Source organism: Falco cherrug, chromosome 7 (genome assembly GCF_023634085.1).
Source record: "Falco cherrug isolate bFalChe1 chromosome 7, bFalChe1.pri, whole genome shotgun sequence".
In the NCBI taxonomy this organism is placed as follows: domain Eukaryota; kingdom Metazoa; phylum Chordata; class Aves; order Falconiformes; family Falconidae; genus Falco; species Falco cherrug.
This window is the reverse complement of record NC_073703.1, coordinates 32,523,802-32,541,154: the sequence shown is the minus strand read 5'-3', so window position 1 is coordinate 32,541,154 and position 17,353 is coordinate 32,523,802. Positions and strand designations below refer to the sequence as shown.

General features: G+C 50.4%; 1 protein-coding gene across 3 annotated transcripts in view; it reads left to right on the top strand.

The window, feature by feature from the left end:
- The window catches only part of DAAM1 (dishevelled associated activator of morphogenesis 1), a 99,020-nt gene that overhangs the window by 54,228 nt on the left and 27,439 nt on the right, over nt 1–17,353 (top strand). For all 3 annotated transcript variants that reach the window (XM_055716604.1, XM_055716603.1, XM_005439047.3), the window contains exons 5-9: nt 11,395–11,466; nt 13,925–14,019; nt 15,860–16,193; nt 16,656–16,766; nt 16,885–16,988. In XM_055716604.1, the coding sequence (XP_055572579.1) occupies nt 11,395–11,466; nt 13,925–14,019; nt 15,860–16,193; nt 16,656–16,766; nt 16,885–16,988 (716 nt within the window). The remainder of the gene's footprint in view (nt 1–11,394; nt 11,467–13,924; nt 14,020–15,859; nt 16,194–16,655; nt 16,767–16,884; nt 16,989–17,353) is intronic.

Below are 17,353 nucleotides of genomic sequence, written 5' to 3'. Positions count from 1 at the left end.
CCGCAGGGCAGCCTGCAAGAGATTTGGCCCAGCAGTGCAGAACTTGCTTTTAGGGTGAAGCTGTGTCACCCCTGGGGCAGTGAAGGGCTCTGGGCTCATGGGTGTAACTGAGGTACTGCTGTGAAGAGATGAGGGTTGGTGCAAGTCACTGATCTGTCTGCCAAGCTCCTGGTGTGATGTGTCCACGCTGTGATGCTGCCCTCGTGGCCACATTCCTTAAGCTGGAAACATGCAAGGACATCTTCCCAATGCTGAGATGTACTGATGTCTGAGCTTGCTTGCATCACCCTTTAGAGAGAGGTCAAAAATTGAGGTTTGTTTATATTTCTGCCAGTAAATCAGTGCCCAGGTGGCTAAAGCCTGTGGTGCCTATGGGCAGGTTCATAGTTGCAGCATGCAGTGGTGCTGGTGCTGGCTCTCACGGCCCATCTGGGATGGAGCAGACTGTCTTGCCACCTTTCTCCCTTGGTTCATTTGCTTCTACTTCTGAGAGTGGGCAGCCCAAGTGGTGCAAGGTTTGGCAGGCTGGCCAGCCTGCAAGGTGGCCAAAATAACTCTTCTTTCCCTGGTGAACTGAACATTTTTGCCTCTGTATGTTGGCACAGGAGTTATCCCAGTGATCTGTGCTGGGATTCATTTTCCCTCCCAGCTTTGGCCAAAGCAGAGATCCCGCAGGACATAACACTGTGGGAAGAAATGGGGCAAAAATCCTCAGTTTCAGAAGCAAATGGAAGGGCACCGAGGTCTGTGAGTGAAACATCCCTCGTTGTGATCATGGACTTCTTGGAGTGGGTCCAGAGGAGGGGACAAAGATGATCAGAGGTCTGGAGCACCTCTCCTATGAGGACAGGCTGAGAGAGTTGGGGTCTTCAGCCTGAAGGAGGGAATGCTCCAGGAAGATCTTGTTGCAGCCTTTCAGCACTTAAAGGGGGCTTATAAGAAAAAATGGGGACAGACTTTTTAGTAGGGCCTCTTGTGAGAGAACAAGGGGTAATGGTTTTAAACTAAAAGAGGATAGATTTAGACTAGATATAAAGAAGACATGATTTTACAATGAGGGTGGCGAAACACTGGAGCAGCTTGCCCAGAAGGGGCATTTTTCCTTTTACCCATCCCTGGAAACATTCAAGGTCAGGTTGGACGGGGCTCTGAGCAACCTGATCTAGTTGAAAATGTCCCTGCTTATTGCAGGGCATTGGAGTAGATGACTTTTAAAGGTCCTTTCCAGCCCAAACATTTGGTGATTCAGTTCCCCATTCCCCACTGCACCCCCTAACCTGGCTGCGGGAGCTGGCTCAGCAGTGCGGGCGGTCGCCCAGCCCCGCTGCAAAGGCCCTCGCTGCCATTAATGCCTCTTTTCTCCCGCTGTAGCAATGGCACCAGATTTTCCAGCCACGTTTTAGGCCAAGAGGAGGCTTACCTTGCTCATGTAGGATTAAGTTTTAAGCCTCTCATAAATACCCCTGAAATCCCTGTATTATTGTTAGACAGAGGCCTGCCATGCCTGAGATTTAAATCAGAAGGGAGAAGAGATGTTAACAAATTACAGGCGCTGGTCTGAATCAACAAGAAAACAGGCAGGGGATGCTCACTCATCACTGCCTGTCGGATAAGCGAAGCCGTGCCCCGGTGCATCTGGATAAGGAGAGACAACAGAGACTTAAATCAAGCAAGGCCACATAATTATTATTGTGACTGGAGATTACATGCTATCTAATCTCCTGAGGAAGGTTTTAGATGGAGCTGATGGTGCCTCTTGCCCATTCCAGCACCTCCTTGTGCTTACAGTTTTTAAAAAAACATGCTGAGAAACTCCCTGCTGCCAGGGAGTGTTGAAGAAAAGAGCCACAGGAGCATCCCATAGCATCCTCAGAGGTCCTTGGAGCAGGTGCCCGTCCAAGGCTGGGTCCTGGCTGCTGTTCTGTTCTGGTCCTTGTTTCTCTGGCTGCTCTCAACTGCTGCTTCCCTACTTGTGATGCTGTCCCAGTGAGCTGCAGAGCATTCATGCCACTGCTTGTTCTGAAGGAGATGTGCTGGTTGAGGTGAATGTTTTTCTCCTGCTTTTTAATTAAAAATGAGTGAGACCGTATCAATGGAGGCTCTGGCAGTGGAGGAGATCGGGAATCATGTGGTCTGGAGAACATGCCTCTATGCGTGGCAGGCTCTAGGCAGTTCTGCTCCTGTGTGATGAGGACCAACAGGCAGTAGAAATGTCAGTGGCTTTCCCAGCAGCTCATGGTAAACCTTACCTACGTGAGACCTGTGTTTTTATGAGGACAAGTCACTTGGGTGCTAGCCTGGCATGAAGGAGGGGGAGAGCTGAGAGCCAGTGGCTGGTTTTTGACCAGGGCAGTGGAGCTGAGACAGGGCAGGGGTCCTACCTCCCGTCCTTGGCTGCAGTCTGAGTGGCAGTGATTTGGGAAGTCCAGGATGCACCCACCCCCTTTGGCCTGCCTGTGTTTAATAGCAAGGTGTTGCCTGAGATGCTGGTAACACCCAGTTTCACCTGGTCAGTCTCAGGGGGCTGGCAAAGGTGGACATCAGCCGCAGGCAGCTGCCTGACTTACGAAGGATCTAACATTGTCCCCTGAGCAGTTTTTGTTCTTTCCTCTGCTGCCAGTTCTGGCTCCTGTTGGAAACAGATTGTTGAGTCAGGTGACTTCAGTCAGACTTTGAGTCCGAAAGCCCTGGTTTGCGGCATTCCTATTTTTTTAGCATTTTCCCCATTTTCCTGTGGGTTGCAGTGCTCCCGGCTGCAATCGCAGAGACCAGTTGTAACAAGCTCCACCTCAAAAAAGCAGCATGAGGACAGAAACTCTGCCCAGCCTTCTCCTGGGGTTGTCCTCAAAAACCAGCTTTGCTGGGCTCCAAAGTACCTTGCACTGTGGCCATAGCCCATGCACCCAGCACACTCCCCTGCCTCCATCAACGGCAAAGGTGTGTGCAGCGCAGAAGGCATCTGAATATCTGTCCTTTCAGCACATTCCCTGCTGCTGTGTGCCGTGTCTGGTGCTTCTGCTTTGCTGTTGGTGTTGTTCACCGTACTCGGCTCTCCAGAGTCCATCCCAGTTGTTGCATGCTTTACATATTCCCATGATGGGCAAGATTTGGTAGAAGGTGACCAAAATGAGACATTTTGTTGTGCTGAGTTGTCCTGGAAGGGGACCTGGCAGCACCTGGCCTTGGCAGTGCTCATTGAGAGGAAATAAGGGGAAACCAGCTATTCCCCAGGCATATTTCCTTCCCTGGCATATTTCCCCTTGGCCTGCAGCCCCGTGTCCTCATTTCTCTACCCTGCAAGCAGCTGGTTTTATCCCAGCCCACAGTACCAGCTCGGTAGGGCAGAGGTTTTGTCCTCCCTGATTCTCCTCCATCCATGGAGACTCTGAGGCTGATCCCAGCCCTGACCCTGCTCAGAGCAGGGGGTTGCACTAGATGAACTCCTCACGGTCCCATCCCACCTGCATCACCTGTGATGCTCGGGGCAGTGTGGCAGAAAGATAAAAAGCTTCTCTTGATGGGGGTTGGCAAGTCTGTTGGCAGCAACTCAAGTGGGAACTGAAGTCTGCGTCAAATCCAGCAGTCGTGCAGCACTTGGGTCAGGAGAGAGATTTAGAGATTACTGGAGAGACCTTTGAAGTCGTCAGCCTCCTCTATGGCTGTAATGAAGCAAGGAAATGCAAAGGTGGAGATGCATTAGCGGCGGGATGAAACCTGCTTTTAGAAGTGGTATTTCTGGATGATGACTCGTTTCATACCTCATCGCAAAATATTTGACTCCCTGCTGGCCCCGCTTTACAGGAGAGGATATTGCTCGGAAGCACAGGGAGGAAGCAGGAGGGTTTCCAGCTTTACAGTTTCTCTGGCTGAGGGTTTGCTTCAGTGGGAGAGGGTGACTCAGGATGGCCTCTCTCAGGAGGCCACGCTTCAAGGGAGTTAATAATTAACACTTTGCGCTTAGTCTGCAGCACCTCTTAATTGCAGGAGGTTTGGCTCCTGCCAGCCAATGTACATAAATGTCAAGCTATTAAAGCAGCTTGCAGGGTGGTTTTATGAGCCTCAAAATATGGGTGGATGTAGGGGTGTTCAGGCAGAAGCTGAGCATAAATAACCAGGTGGAAGGGATTGGCAGCAAAAACCAGCTCACACGAATGTAGGGTCTGGCTCTGCCCCCCTCCCTTTCAATTTGGCTGACCTCTCTGAGCATCTGTAAAGGCAGGGCAGGGGAAAAATGACCTGCAGGGATGCCAAGTGATCCTGCACTCTTAAGCTTGTGTTGAAAACCTGTTGGCATTGCTAATGCTGGGTGCATAGCTCTCAGCAGTCTCAAGCTGTCCCCTGTAAGCAAAACTTGCATCTAAAATTTCCTCAGACATAGATATAAAGCCAGGATCCCTTCGCATTAGGAGAAGGAGCAGTGGTGCTTTTGCAGGGGAGAATAGGGAAAGATGTGATAAATAGGGAAACGAGTGATGGCTCTCAGATAATACTGTATTTCCCAGCCAGACAGCCTCTTTCCCCTAAAACTGTGCCTTCCACCCACTCCCTCCAAGAGCTTTGCTTTCCAGCTCGCTTTTCCACTTGTTCTGCTCTATCCTGCAGCTTGTTCACAGGGCTTGTGTTGCGATTTCCTCCAAGTAAAAAACATCAGGGTTTTTTTTCTTTTTTTTTCTTTTTCTATAGCAGCAGAACTAAGAGCAAAAGCTGACAAAGATGGCATGCAAGGGGAGGAGGAAAAAAACAACTCTCTGTTTTGCTGTGCTCCTAGGTCACTTGGGATGAATGAGAAGCATTTCATAGCCCCTGATCATCCAGATAGACCTGCCGTTATTGCAGCAGCAGGTTGAAATATCATCTCTGGTGTCATTTTCTCAGGCTGACTGAGAGAAACGGGCTGTTTGCATGGCTGGGGGTATTTTTCAATAGGAAATGTTTATAGTTTTTATCTTTAAAGGTAATTCCCTTTTTAGTTCCAATCACAACACACTTTTGTTTAAGCGAGGTTTTTCTCCCTCTCTGGCCAAAAAGTGCATCTGTTAGCAATCTTTTTGGATTTTAAAGTGAAGCTTTTCAAGCAATGAACCAGCTAACTATGAAAGGCATCTGGTCATGCTGTATTTGCTTATGGGGAGCATAATTTTTAAACCCTGGGAAAAGCGTACAAGGACATGTGTGTATTTGTAGAGGAGAGGGTATAGGAAGTGTTAGCATGTGGAAAAAAGGAGTGGTCTGGGTTTAGACTCTGATATCCCAACTCAGGGAGAATCTGATGAAATTACAGCCCTTTGCAGCCTCGCTCCACGGGGAAGCGGCTTTAGTTGCATCATTTAGGTTTTGTTGCAGGGATACAGGGGCAAGCCAAGTGGCTGGAGGGATAAGGAAGACCTGGAGGGCTATGGTGGGCCGAAACCTCCACCAGTGTACTCCTGGCAAAGGCTCAGCTGTGTTGGTGGAACTGGGCTGGTTTTAAGTTTCTCATGCAGGCTGCAGACCCGTCAGCTTTAAAACCCATCCATGGCACTGTCTGCTTCTTTTTTGACTTTCCAAACAGCATCCTGGTGGATCATCCCAGCAGGCAGGGATGGGGGATTGCTGAAACGCAGCAGGCTGCCAGCTGCTGCCAGCTCTCCCTTGTTCCACTGTTATGGAACAGCAAGGAGGGATGGGGAACACTGTGCAAAATAAAAATGCAATCAGGAGGATGCATAAAAATGAAGGGAGGTGCTTTTGGTTTTGCAGCAGGTGCTGACTGAAGAGAATTTTTTTTAACCCCGTGCCATGACTTTCCTAGTGTAAAGTTCTCCTGGGGCAGACCAACTTTGCAGGTGCACAAAGAGGGAGATGAACCATCAAAGTCACAAGTGTTGTAGCTGAAAGGCTCTCTAGGGTTTCCTTGGAGCTGGCTGCTGCAAGCCAGCCCTTTCCTTCTGACTTGGTTTCACTCTGAAGGATCTAACCTGGTGTGCTGGACATCAGATGGATGAGGAACCTGGACAGCTACCCTCAGGGCTTACTTACCCTGGGGCACCTCCAGGTCCATCACCATCATGATGGGCTGCAAGCCTGGGAAGGGACTGCCAGAGGCTGCCGGATCAGATGGAGACTTTGCCTGCAGGCTTGGAATCCGAAAGGTGTTGTCAGAAGCTTGATTTGGAAGTACAGCAGCCCTATCAAAGTACTGAGGAGCTTCCCAGGTGTCTTTCTCCCCACTGCCATGGCGATACGCTTTGAGGAGGAGGATGCATTGCTCCCAGCAGCTGTGTTCCTGCAGGTCAGAGGAGCAGGATCTCGTGGAGGTGCATCTTCAAGGTGTAAATAACGGTGCCCAAATGGGACCGAGACTGGCCTGCAAACTGCTTCTGAGCCGCCACCTCCTCTGTGCTGCTGCCCAGTGTCCTAAGGGTGGTCACTGGGAAGAGCAAGGGCGGTCTGGCTGTGGGAGCTCCTGACACCCCGAGGGGGAGGCACAGGGGCTGTGGAAGTGTCAGGCTTGCAGCCAAGAGGTGGCAGAGCTGGGGCGTGTGAAATCTCCCCAGGAAGCACGAAGGGATAGCTGGAGCTGGCAGATCAGTGACCTTTGCTTGGAAAAGCTTCCGCTGATGAGGTGTCTTGTCTGGGCACTGCTTTCCTCATGGCACCCAGAGGGGACGGAGGGGATGGAGTTTGTTCGTGGGGTTCACACCACAACATCCCACCACCACAGTGTGAAACAGCCAAGTGGCAGCATCCATCAGCCCTGCACATGGAACCCAGGGGTGGGAGTGCAGTGGAGGCAAGGAGAGGGCACAGCAACACCAGGGCTGCAGCTGATACAATCTGTATTTTTGCCTGGTCCCTGGAAGGAAGCAGTGGGTGTTGGGGTGAGCGTGTGGGAACAAAGTGGGGCACAGGGCTGAGATTGCCCTTGGCTGCTTAACTTTGGCATTTCCTAATTTTTATAGTAGAGCACGTGTGGTGGCACATCAGGGCCACTTCCCAGAGGACAGTGAGGGATGATGCAAATGTTACAGATGAGAAGGGCGCTGGGCAATTACACCCATCGGGCTGCCTCTAAAAGAGCAGCTCGTAGTAAGCTGCAGCACAGCACTAGGCTGTCAGCAGGGTTCAGATCAGCCCTCACTTATATGCTTCTTGAGAGCAAACACAGCAAAGACCTAAACGCAGCCCAGAGGAGAAGAAACTAGGAGATGTTCTTTTCCCCAGTGCCAGCTGGGCAGCATGCAATGGAGCATCCTGGAGAGCTGATGTTAGCAGTGCTGAGCTCTCCGCCTGGGCGTCCTTCACCAAAGGCAGGCTGCAAAACTCACATCCCCAAAACCCACCCTGGGTGCTGGGAAACTATCTTACAAATTCACCCTTTCAAACTGTGATGCCCAGAGAGGTTCCTCCCTCCTCCTGGCTCTGAGCAAAGCCTTGTGAGTCACTTCCCTCCGGGCTTGTCACTTTAGCCGGGAGATTTCTTTACTGCCACCAAATGCACTAAAGGACACTTATCAGTGTGCTGTAGACCATTAGCTACAATAATTACCACTGAGCAATGTCCTGCAGCGAGCCGAGAGAAGCCTGTGCCCTGATCTTTGCCTGCTTTATTGTGCAGTTCCCCTTCGCCTGGGAAGCTGCTTTCTGACGAGCCTGCCTGGCTGCTCATCTGAATTAATGAGGTTCTGCTGCACTTAATTGAGACCGCTCTTTAAATTGGGGGTTTCAGGGAGGAAATGTAAGAGCCTGAGGGAGCTGAGCAAAGGGAAATATTTATAATGCAGCATGTTAATTATAAATGAGCAGTTTAGCCAATTTTGTTGTTCAGTCTCCCCTCCGCCCCCCGGAGACCTGTATTTTTTTGCTCCACTGCTTCTTTTCAGCCCTAAATGAGCAGCAGGTCTGGATCCCTGCCTGCCTTGCAGGTGTTCACATCACATGGGAAGGTCCTGAGATACGGGATAAGGTGCCCCCGCCCCCCCACCTTCCTACCCCATTCCTCAGCACAGATCTCACTCCCTGCCCAAGCTCCTGGCTGGGTGCATCTGAACACTTCTTGGTGCTGTGCTGTAGTGCAGACTTTGCCACCCTTCCCATTTGGTGTTGTTGCTGGGACCACCGGTGGGAGAGGGATGTTCTTTCTAAGAGGTGCTGGTAGTACCCTGGTGTGGTGGGGAGGACTTGCAGTGATGTCTGCAAGAGGGGACAGGAGCTGGTCCCTTTTTGGACCGTGTTCAAGGCACATGTGGGTGTACCAGCTCTGCCATGCCCCGGGGCACTGTTTGTGTGCCAGCCTCTAAAGCAAGGTGGGAAAGCTGGGAGAAGCAAAATCTTTGCCTGCAGGGTTTACGCAGAGCCTTCCTGCAGCAGAGCATAGGATGGCTCAGCAGGGTGGGTTGGCAGACAGGCACAGGGCCCATGGTTCCCCAGCATCCCTGCCACCTTCTTCAGTGTCTTCACCACACGTACATGCTCCCTCCTGTTTCTGGTGCATATAGACAGCACACTGTCTGGCTGTATGTGCCCAGGAGGGGTTCGCTTTTGCACACAGGAGATGAGTGTCCTTTAGGAAAGCATGTGATGTGAGCTGAGAAGCCAGAGATATCTGGCTGCCTGTGCCAGACAGGATTGTCACTGAGCAGGAAGGTGGCCTGAGCCTCACCCCAGCTGCTTGGCACTGCTGAGAGACCGTGGGGTCATTCCGCAGGATGGGTGGGTGGCACTGAATAGAGCTAGCACCAAGAAACTGCCCTTTGGCTGCAGGAAAATAATGCAAGAGATGCTTCGCAGATTGAACCTGCGGTGCAGGCTGACCTCACATCCCCATGTCCCTGTGGTGGTTGGCCACGGGCAGTATCCTGCTTCCACCTCGCTCTAGGGGGTTGGTGATCACAGCTGGGTTGTTAAACTGATGGCTCTAACCCATAGGTTGTAGAAATGACGTGTGTTTCCCTGGGGTGACAAATACTTTGCAAAATATGATGGTTTGCTTTTCCCACCACGCACAAGAGAAGCAGACCTTCCTTTGGCTCTGTGGGGGGTGGTGGTATAATTTGTGCCTTTCCATTACAGGAAAATATAAATATATATTTATATATATATACACCTTTGTGTATACACATATATATGTGTATATAATATAAATTACACCTTTGTTTTTCAAGCTCCCTGACACTTTCTCTGTCCTCCTAAGCATCTTTCTGACAACCTGGATGTCTTTTGGTAGGCTGTGTGTGACACGCTGGCTGCCAGGAGTCCTGCAGGCATGGCGGGTGTTTCTCTGCACAGTCCGGTGGTAGGAAGCTCCGACCGACCAGGCAGCTGCAAGCAGGTGTCCTCTTCTCAACCCCTTGGGAAAGCATTGGGTTTTCCCCACCATGGCAGAATCCTCCCCCTGGCCATGGCCTCAGGTGGCCAGACTTGATGCTGGCAGGTGACAGTCCCTGCACATGGTCCCAGACGTGGCCAGAAATGTGGCAGGATGGACAGCCAGATGGTCGCTGGGTTATTTGGAGAGGATTGCTTCACTGAGTCCATTTGCCAGCAGACGGCAAAAGGTCTGTGCCCCTACGTCCTTTTGCCTTTGCTGGAGGTGAATTTTTGCAAGAGGGGAAGCGGAGAGAAGCCAGCACATCCCGTTCTTCCTGGCTGCAAGAAGACCAAAGGCATCCCTGTCTCTCCCTATCAGGCTGTGTGTTGCATGCTTGGCCAGCAGATGAGCATTTCTATTTTTTTAAGTACTATTTGGACAGGATGGGGACAGCTTGATTTGTTGCTGGCAAAAACTAATTGTCGGAGCATGACTATGAATGGTCCTCCATACATGCGGAGGCAGGCGGTGGAACCTTCTTCAGGTTTATTAGGTTTGGCACTAGCATAGGTAGGACGGGGGGGGGGTTGTTGTTCTTCTAACATCTCAGAAAAATTCTTGCTCTCTGCTGCCTTGGGTAAAAAAAAAAATAATAAAAAATGTGGAGGGTAGGCAAATCAAGTGTTTCATTCAAAAGCTTTGCTCTTGCAAGAGAAGGGAGTGAGAACAACTGAAAGTATTAACGCAGAGGGCAGGGGTTGCCAGGTCCCTTGTTGCCCTCAAACTTCTTTTGTCCCTACCCTGGAGCCAGGCATGGTGAAGGGTCAGGTCTGCAGGGATGAGCTGCGCTGCCTGTAGGGAAACTGAGTCCTGTCCAAATTACCTATCACTGACTCTGTTCTCATCTTGGCGAGATGTTCTCATCTTGGCAAGATGCAGCTTGGGAAGTTTGGATGCACAAACATCTCCCACATATGGCTCTTGAACCACAGTAAATATTTGGGACTCTGCTTCTTGGGCTTGCTGAAATCAGCTGGAGGATCCATAGCTGTCTGCGTGCACAGACGTGGGGGCAGGAGAGCAGGTCATCCAGCTCCCACCATCGCAGGCAGCTGCGGTGTAGGATGACCTTTGCAAACATTTCTTAAAAGTTAGGGAGGGGGCAAAGCCACGCAGTGAGTCGGGCTGTGAACTGAATGTAGTTACTGAGGGAAGATGTCTGGGATTTGCATAGTATCAGCAGACTCCAGCCTACACCTGTGTGGCATTTCTGCTGTGAATACTTTCTCTTCTTTTGATAGCAGTTTTTAAGAAAATATAGTGGGGGGAAGGGTTGATTTTGAAATATTCCTTCCCTCCCTGGGGACACGTAGTGTTATTTATCTGAGCTGGGCTCAGAGGTCCTTCAGTCATGTCCTACAAGAACATGGTAAAACCTGAAAACCCGTTGTGAGTCCCACCAGATGCAGGGCATTGTAGGCTGTGCATCGTTCAGTGTCACAAAACATGGGCACATGGGTGACATCCTTTAACAGGGAATATTGCCAGGTGCATATTCCCTTCTAACAACTAAGGAAGCCCCCAGAGTAGTTGTCTGTTGTGCCTGGAGTCTCTCTTACGATACTGGTAAGTCATAGTACTGCTCCAAGAGTGGACCCTAGTTCGTGTCACATTTGTTCATTCTTCATTACTTTTAAGAGACTTTTTTTTTTACCCCAAAGCACATTCATCAAGGCTGTGCGGCCAGAACTTCAAAGGCACTGTAGAGTGGATACAAGAGAAATCTGGATTTAAAATTTTGATGTGGTTTCTCTGAAGCTGATAACCAGAAGACTGATGCGGTATCATTCAGGCAGAGTTTGGTCACAGACAGATGGTGTAACATAGATCATATATAAAGTATGCTAGTTCAATAAATTAGGTAATGTTCCCATAGCTGGAGCTGTCGGTGGTGAGCTAAGAATGCAGAAAGTCATGCTTATATTGATATCAAGTAATGCAAGAGCTCAAGGGTGCTTCAGATGTGGTTGGTCATGAAGGGCAGGGGATGTTAATGCTGTTTCTACTAATCTGCTTCTTTGTTTAACCTTTCCCCCCCCCTCCAGGACCAGGAAGAAAATAAAGGAGCCACCAGCTGGCCGGAGTTCTATATCGATCAGCTGAATTCGATGGCTGCTGTGAGTATTTCCCCAGTGCTTTGGTGGGTGTTTATGAACCCTGTATGGGGCAGCAGCACAGTGGTGACCATCGGTGGCACAGCCAGCGTTGTGCCCAAGAGGACGAGTGTTGTTTATAGAGGCAATATCACCTGTTAGACCAACAGATACAGCTGCAAAATGGAGATGTTCTTTACGGCACACAGGGCATTTCAGCTCGCCCCAGGCTGGGAGGCTGCCAGGCAGATGGCAAACAGCAGCTTTCAGTAAAAAGCCACCAGGCTGTAAAGACCCCGTTTGCACAGTGCTGCCTTGTGCAGTCTTGACACCCTTCTGCACTGGGTGGCCGTGGCGAAACGCAACACTGCAGGCTGTGCATCCCACAAGGGTCAGTGGAGCTGCCGTGGCTCTGGGTGCCCCCCTGTAACCTGCCAGTGGGCTTAGATGTAATTTTATTACATACTTTCTTGTTGACATCTTTCCAGGTGAGACAGAAATAGTGCTCTTTTCTGTAGGAAATACTCCCTCAAGGCTGCACAGTTCAGAGTCCCTTCATCCAACTTTCAGAGGCTGAAGATGCTGACGTTCATGATCGCTGCTCTAGGAATGGGAGCAGTGTGGAAAACTAAAAATAAAATATTTTTTCTTTCCCCCATGCCCCACCTTTGCCCTGCTGTCACAGTGACAGGGAAGGTGGGGCTGGGTGGAGGAACAGGTACAGAGGGGTGAACAGGGGGTCTGCGAGCCAGGAGGTTGTGCTGCTCCCCTCTGGGAACACAGGGACAGACGGGGCTGGCCATGGGCTGCCAGCCAGGCAGAGCTTGTGGTCAAAGCCTGCCAGATACCTGGAGGGTGGCTTTGGCCTCCCTGACACACTGCTGAAGAGGAGCTGGGTTAAACGCACAGTTCAGCGCAGCTCCTTGTATCTGCTTGGTCCCTTTTTCTATCTTTTGGCTTAGCCTCAGTTGGTGCTCCAGGGCTCACCCTGACACCTCGGAGGGCCCAGCATCATCAGATGGTGTAGAAAGCACCCCGGGTGTTGCTTCAGCTGTAGCCTTGGTTGCATGAGTTGGGGTGATCAAGCCGTACCCTGTGTGGGCCCGGGGCTGCAGGCAGCCGTGGTACCCAGGTAGAGCTGCAGGAGTCAGGTGCCCCCAGCACCAGCTGGATAGCACAATTCGGCGTGGGAGATGCAAAGGGCATCCCGTGCACACAGCCAGTCCCCAGCCCATGTGGACACTGGTGGGTTGCACTGGAAGTCCTGAGAGTGACAGGGTTAGCAGGACCCACCTGGCTGACGCCAAGCGTGGATGCAGCATCCCATCCCCTCCAGGCTGTGTGACATCCCCTCAGCTCCTTTGCAGTGGCACATGGGTGCCTGTTGGGATGCATGTGTACCAGGAGAGGCTAAAGGAACCCTCCTTCTCCCCTGCCCCAATTTATCACCTTCCCTTTGTAAACCCCCAGTCAGTGTTTGCTCAGCCCCCTGCATCCTCACAGACCCCTCCAGCCCTGGGATTGTCCTCTGGAAACATCAGAATTCTTGTCACCTGCAGCATCTCTGGGCAGGGTTCAGCCAGACGCTTTCTTATGGGATACTGTGATGCACTTATTTACCTCTTTGTTTTACAAGGTGTGTTTCCTGGAGGGCTGTAGGGGACATGCCAGGATTTACATCCAGAGCCCATGAGTTGGGATGCTCTCTGCCTGAATTGCAGCCTTCCCCTCTCTCTCCTCTGAGTCTGAGGGTTGCAGGGGGACAGTCACGAGCATCCTCCAACATGGGCTTGTCTAGATGAGTTTCAGGTCAGCAGGTTGGGGTGATGCCGCTCCTACCTGCAGGGCATTAACTCTGGAACTTAATAATCATGCAGGACAATGCTAACTGTGTCCTCTTGAGGTGGTGATCCAGCTGTCCCAGTTGTCTCGGGGCGGTGAAGTCCAGCATCTTGTCAGAGCTTGCTGGTGGTTGATGACTGCTTTGAGGAAGAGGTTCCTGCAGCTTCACTCAGCATCAGACAATGGTTTTTTTTCCTGCTGCTTTGAAACAAAACCCAAGTGGCCAGGAAGGTGCAAGGTGGTCAGCAGCACTGCTCCACTGTTCCACTGGGCAAAGCCCATGTGGGTTTGCAGTGTCACTGACTTGCAGTGCCCCAAACACTCACAGCTTAATTTTACACGTGCTAGCAAGTTGTGTGGGTGCTTGCAGGCAGCGTCTTTGGGCTAAAGCAACAGGTTCATCCTGTTGTCCCCAGTCTAGGCCATCTCCTTGCAGACCACAAAGGGTTTTGCCTCACTGCTCCTTTTCCCAAGTCCTGCAATTGCCATAAGGATCTGGATTTCTGGACTTCCAGAGTCAGTTTAGGGTCCCAGCTGTGTCCCCGTGGCTTGGCAGGACAGGTGGCGGGTGCTCCCACTCCTTGGGCACATGTTTCGCAGGGAAACCTCCCCTCTCACATCTGCCTTTCTCCTTTTGCAGAGAAAATCACTGATCGCCCTGGAAAAAGAAGATGAGGATGAGAGAAACAAAACAATCGAAAGTTTGAAGACTGCACTGCGGACAAAACCGATGAGGCAATTCCCTTCCGTTTCCTGACTATATCGCTGCGGTCATGGCTTTGGGTTTGAGTTTTCTGGTCGAGAGGGGGGTTAAATAGGAATGTAAATGGGGGTTGCACAGGATGAGGGAGCCAAGGACCCTGAAATGCCACTTGTTTCTTTCAGTTCACCTCTTGTCATTCTATTCCTTTTCCTTGGTCCTTATAGTGACCAAGAGCCACCAGGACTTTCACATCTGTTCAGACAAATCTGGCAACTTCCTTCCCACCCCCCTCCAAATTTTCTTTTGTCCTCATTGGAACAGAATGTAAAAATTCCTTCCAGATCGATTTTTTTTTAAGAAAACCCAATTTTTGTTGGTCAACTAGGCCCTTTGTTTCAACTTTAACTTCTCTTGCACTGTTTAAAGGAATAAAATCACATGAATCTTCAGGCTTTTATGAAATGCAAAAAAAAAAAAAAAAGTTGCTAGGAGGTTTTGATGGAGAAGATAAAGGGTGGGACTCTGAATGTCTCTTTTTTTCTAAATTCATTTTCTCTGGAGTCTGCATGCACACATCTACAAAACCTTTAAGATGCCTCAGATCAACATTCGCTGATGGGAATATGCTTCATTAAGAAATTCATGACCTGTTCTGGTTATGGAAGAAACAAGTTTGCTGTTGCTTGCAAATACATTCTGCTCTTCCATTTCTGTTTTGCAATGGTTCTGGTGATGGTAAGAAATTCCCAGAGTCAAGGGTGAGCACCCGATTGCTGTGAAACCTGGGCTTCTTGGATGTTGGCTTCCAGCAGTGCCCTGGGAGTAGGGCTGGTACCCAGCCATGAAACTTTGCAAAGTCCTTAAAAGTAGTTTGTGAGTCTGTCTCACTGGAAGACAGAGGGAGGCAGCAGGCTCTACAGAAAATTTTACCTGTTGGACCTGCTTTTGCTCCCAGGGAAGTGAACATCACATTTCCTATTGACTTTGGCTGGAAGAAGAGCGGGCTTTGAAGCAGCGAAATCAGTTTTTCCCAGCCCTGCAATTACCCCTTTTGTTGCTGCGCATCAGCATGGCTTGTTTTGAATTAAAATCATCCCAGTGCTGGGATGTTCTTGGCTCGTTTGCTTTCCGAGCCTGTGCCTTTTGCCAAACCAGAATACACCCAGCCTGGATGGCATCGGGTAGGGAGATCCTAAAATGCCTGAGTAGCATGCAGTGCTATGTCTGCATGCTCTAGTGAGTCTGCCAGGGGCACTGCTGTGCGTTTGTTGTCTGCTTTCTATTTAGTGGCATCATAAGTCATCATAAAAATCAGAAATAAAACTGGTGAGATGTGCCTATGGGAGAAGGATGTGGATGGTGAGGCAGGAGACAGGAGGTCTGACAGGTGTCATGGACTTGGGCTCAGCTGGTGTTGGGGTGTCTGTGGCTGATGAGGAGGTGACGCCAGGGCTTGGGAGCTTCTTCCAGTTCTGTGTCAAAACTGGTCCCAAGTGAGTGGGATTTAAGACTCAGGTTGGAGACTGGGAAGGAGACTGGGAAGGTTTTGCAGTAGCGTAGCTGTAGACTCCTAACCTCCATCCTGGGGACTGTGCTGATGGCTGGGTTAGCTGGTCCTCTTCCAAATACCCTTGTTCTGGACAGCCTTGTGCAGATGATGCCTGGCTGCCTACGCTACCAGGCAACAATGAAATTGATTTTTACAACTCCGTCCCTGTCTCTGGGCCATAGGAGCCCTGCAGGTTTGCTGTCTGCCCAAGAGAAAATATACAGAAGGTTCTGGGTTTACAACAACAGACAAGTCAGCCCTGTTTAAGGGTAAAATGGTCCTTTGGCATTTGGACTTAAAGCTAAAAACCCTCTTTCTGACAGGTTTGTAACCCGGTTCATCGACCTGGATGGCTTGTCGTGTATTCTGAACTTCCTCAAAAGCATGGACTATGAGACAGCAGAGTCTCGAATACATACCTCGCTCATTGGATGTATAAAAGCACTAATGAACAACTCCCTGGGCCGGGCTCACGTCCTGGCCCATTCGGAGAGTATTAATGTAATTGCTCAGAGTCTGAGCACAGAGAATATTAAGACAAAGGTGGCAGTGCTGGAAATCATGGGCGCTGTGTGCCTGGTTCCCGGGGGCCACAAAAAGGTACTGGAGGCGATGCTGCACTACCAGAAATACGCCAGTGAACGGACTCGTTTTCAGGTAGGTGGGTCTCAGCTCGCCCCTCGGCTCCCAAAATTTGGCATTCTTGTCCCTTCCTCCTTCTGAGTATCTAAATGCCACTTGCAAATGATGTATTATGACTGTTTGCAACTTAGATACTCTGGGAACTACCCCAGAACCATGTCTGATGAGATCTGCAGCTAAGCAAAGAGTGAGGAACCAGTTATTTAACGCAGTACCCCCAAAAAATGCTTGTTTGTGCAGGGACCCTGGGATCACAGCTGTGCGAGGCTGCAGCACATCTGGATGGACTGATGTTAGCTGAAATGGGTGCTGGGGTGGGCTGCATTACAGCAGGCAGCAGCTGATGATCCATCACCAGTGGGTTGCTACAGGGGCTGTAGGAGCATCACAAGGACTTGTTCCTGCATGCATCCCCTGGCCATTTGTGCAGCATTGGGGCTGTCCCTGGGTGTTTAACTGATGATGTGTGTTTGGCAGACACTGATCAATGACTTGGACAAGAGCACAGGGCGGTATCGAGATGAAGTGAGCCTCAAGACAGCCATCATGTCCTTCATCAATGCAGTCCTGAGCCAGGGGGCAGGCGTGGTAAGCACCAGGGCTCCTGGAGAGGGAGGTGTTTTGGTGGGTTTGGGGTGGTTTTATTTCAGTAAGCTTTCTGAGGATGTGCACCTTGTGATGTTGACCCCACAACTGTCCCTTGCAGGAAAGCCTAGATTTCAGACTTCATCTGAGATACGAATTTCTCATGCTTGGGATCCAGCCAGTCATTGATAAACTGAGAGAGCATGAAAATTCAACCCTTGACCGGTGAGTAGTGAGCCCCAGCCCACTGGTTATTTCTGCCCTTGCCTTGTACCCTTGCTTTCTGGTTTCTGGACTTGGTCTCTGGGGAAAGCATGTGGGTCTAGACTCACCCCTCTGGAGGAAATTCTTTGCTGTCACCAAAGAGAGAGGAAAAAGTCTGGCGTGGTTTTGCTGCGCTTTAACAGGGGTTGAGCTGGGAAGGATGTGCCACTGTGGACCTGGAGGATGCTGCTAGCCCTCCTCCTCTTTTCATCCCAAAAAGCTCCTTGGACAGGCTGTAATGACTGGGATCTCGCGACTGAAGATCTAGTTGATGTTTGAACTTCTGCTTGTCTCTGGGCTGTTGCCAGACTGGTTGCCTGCAATTT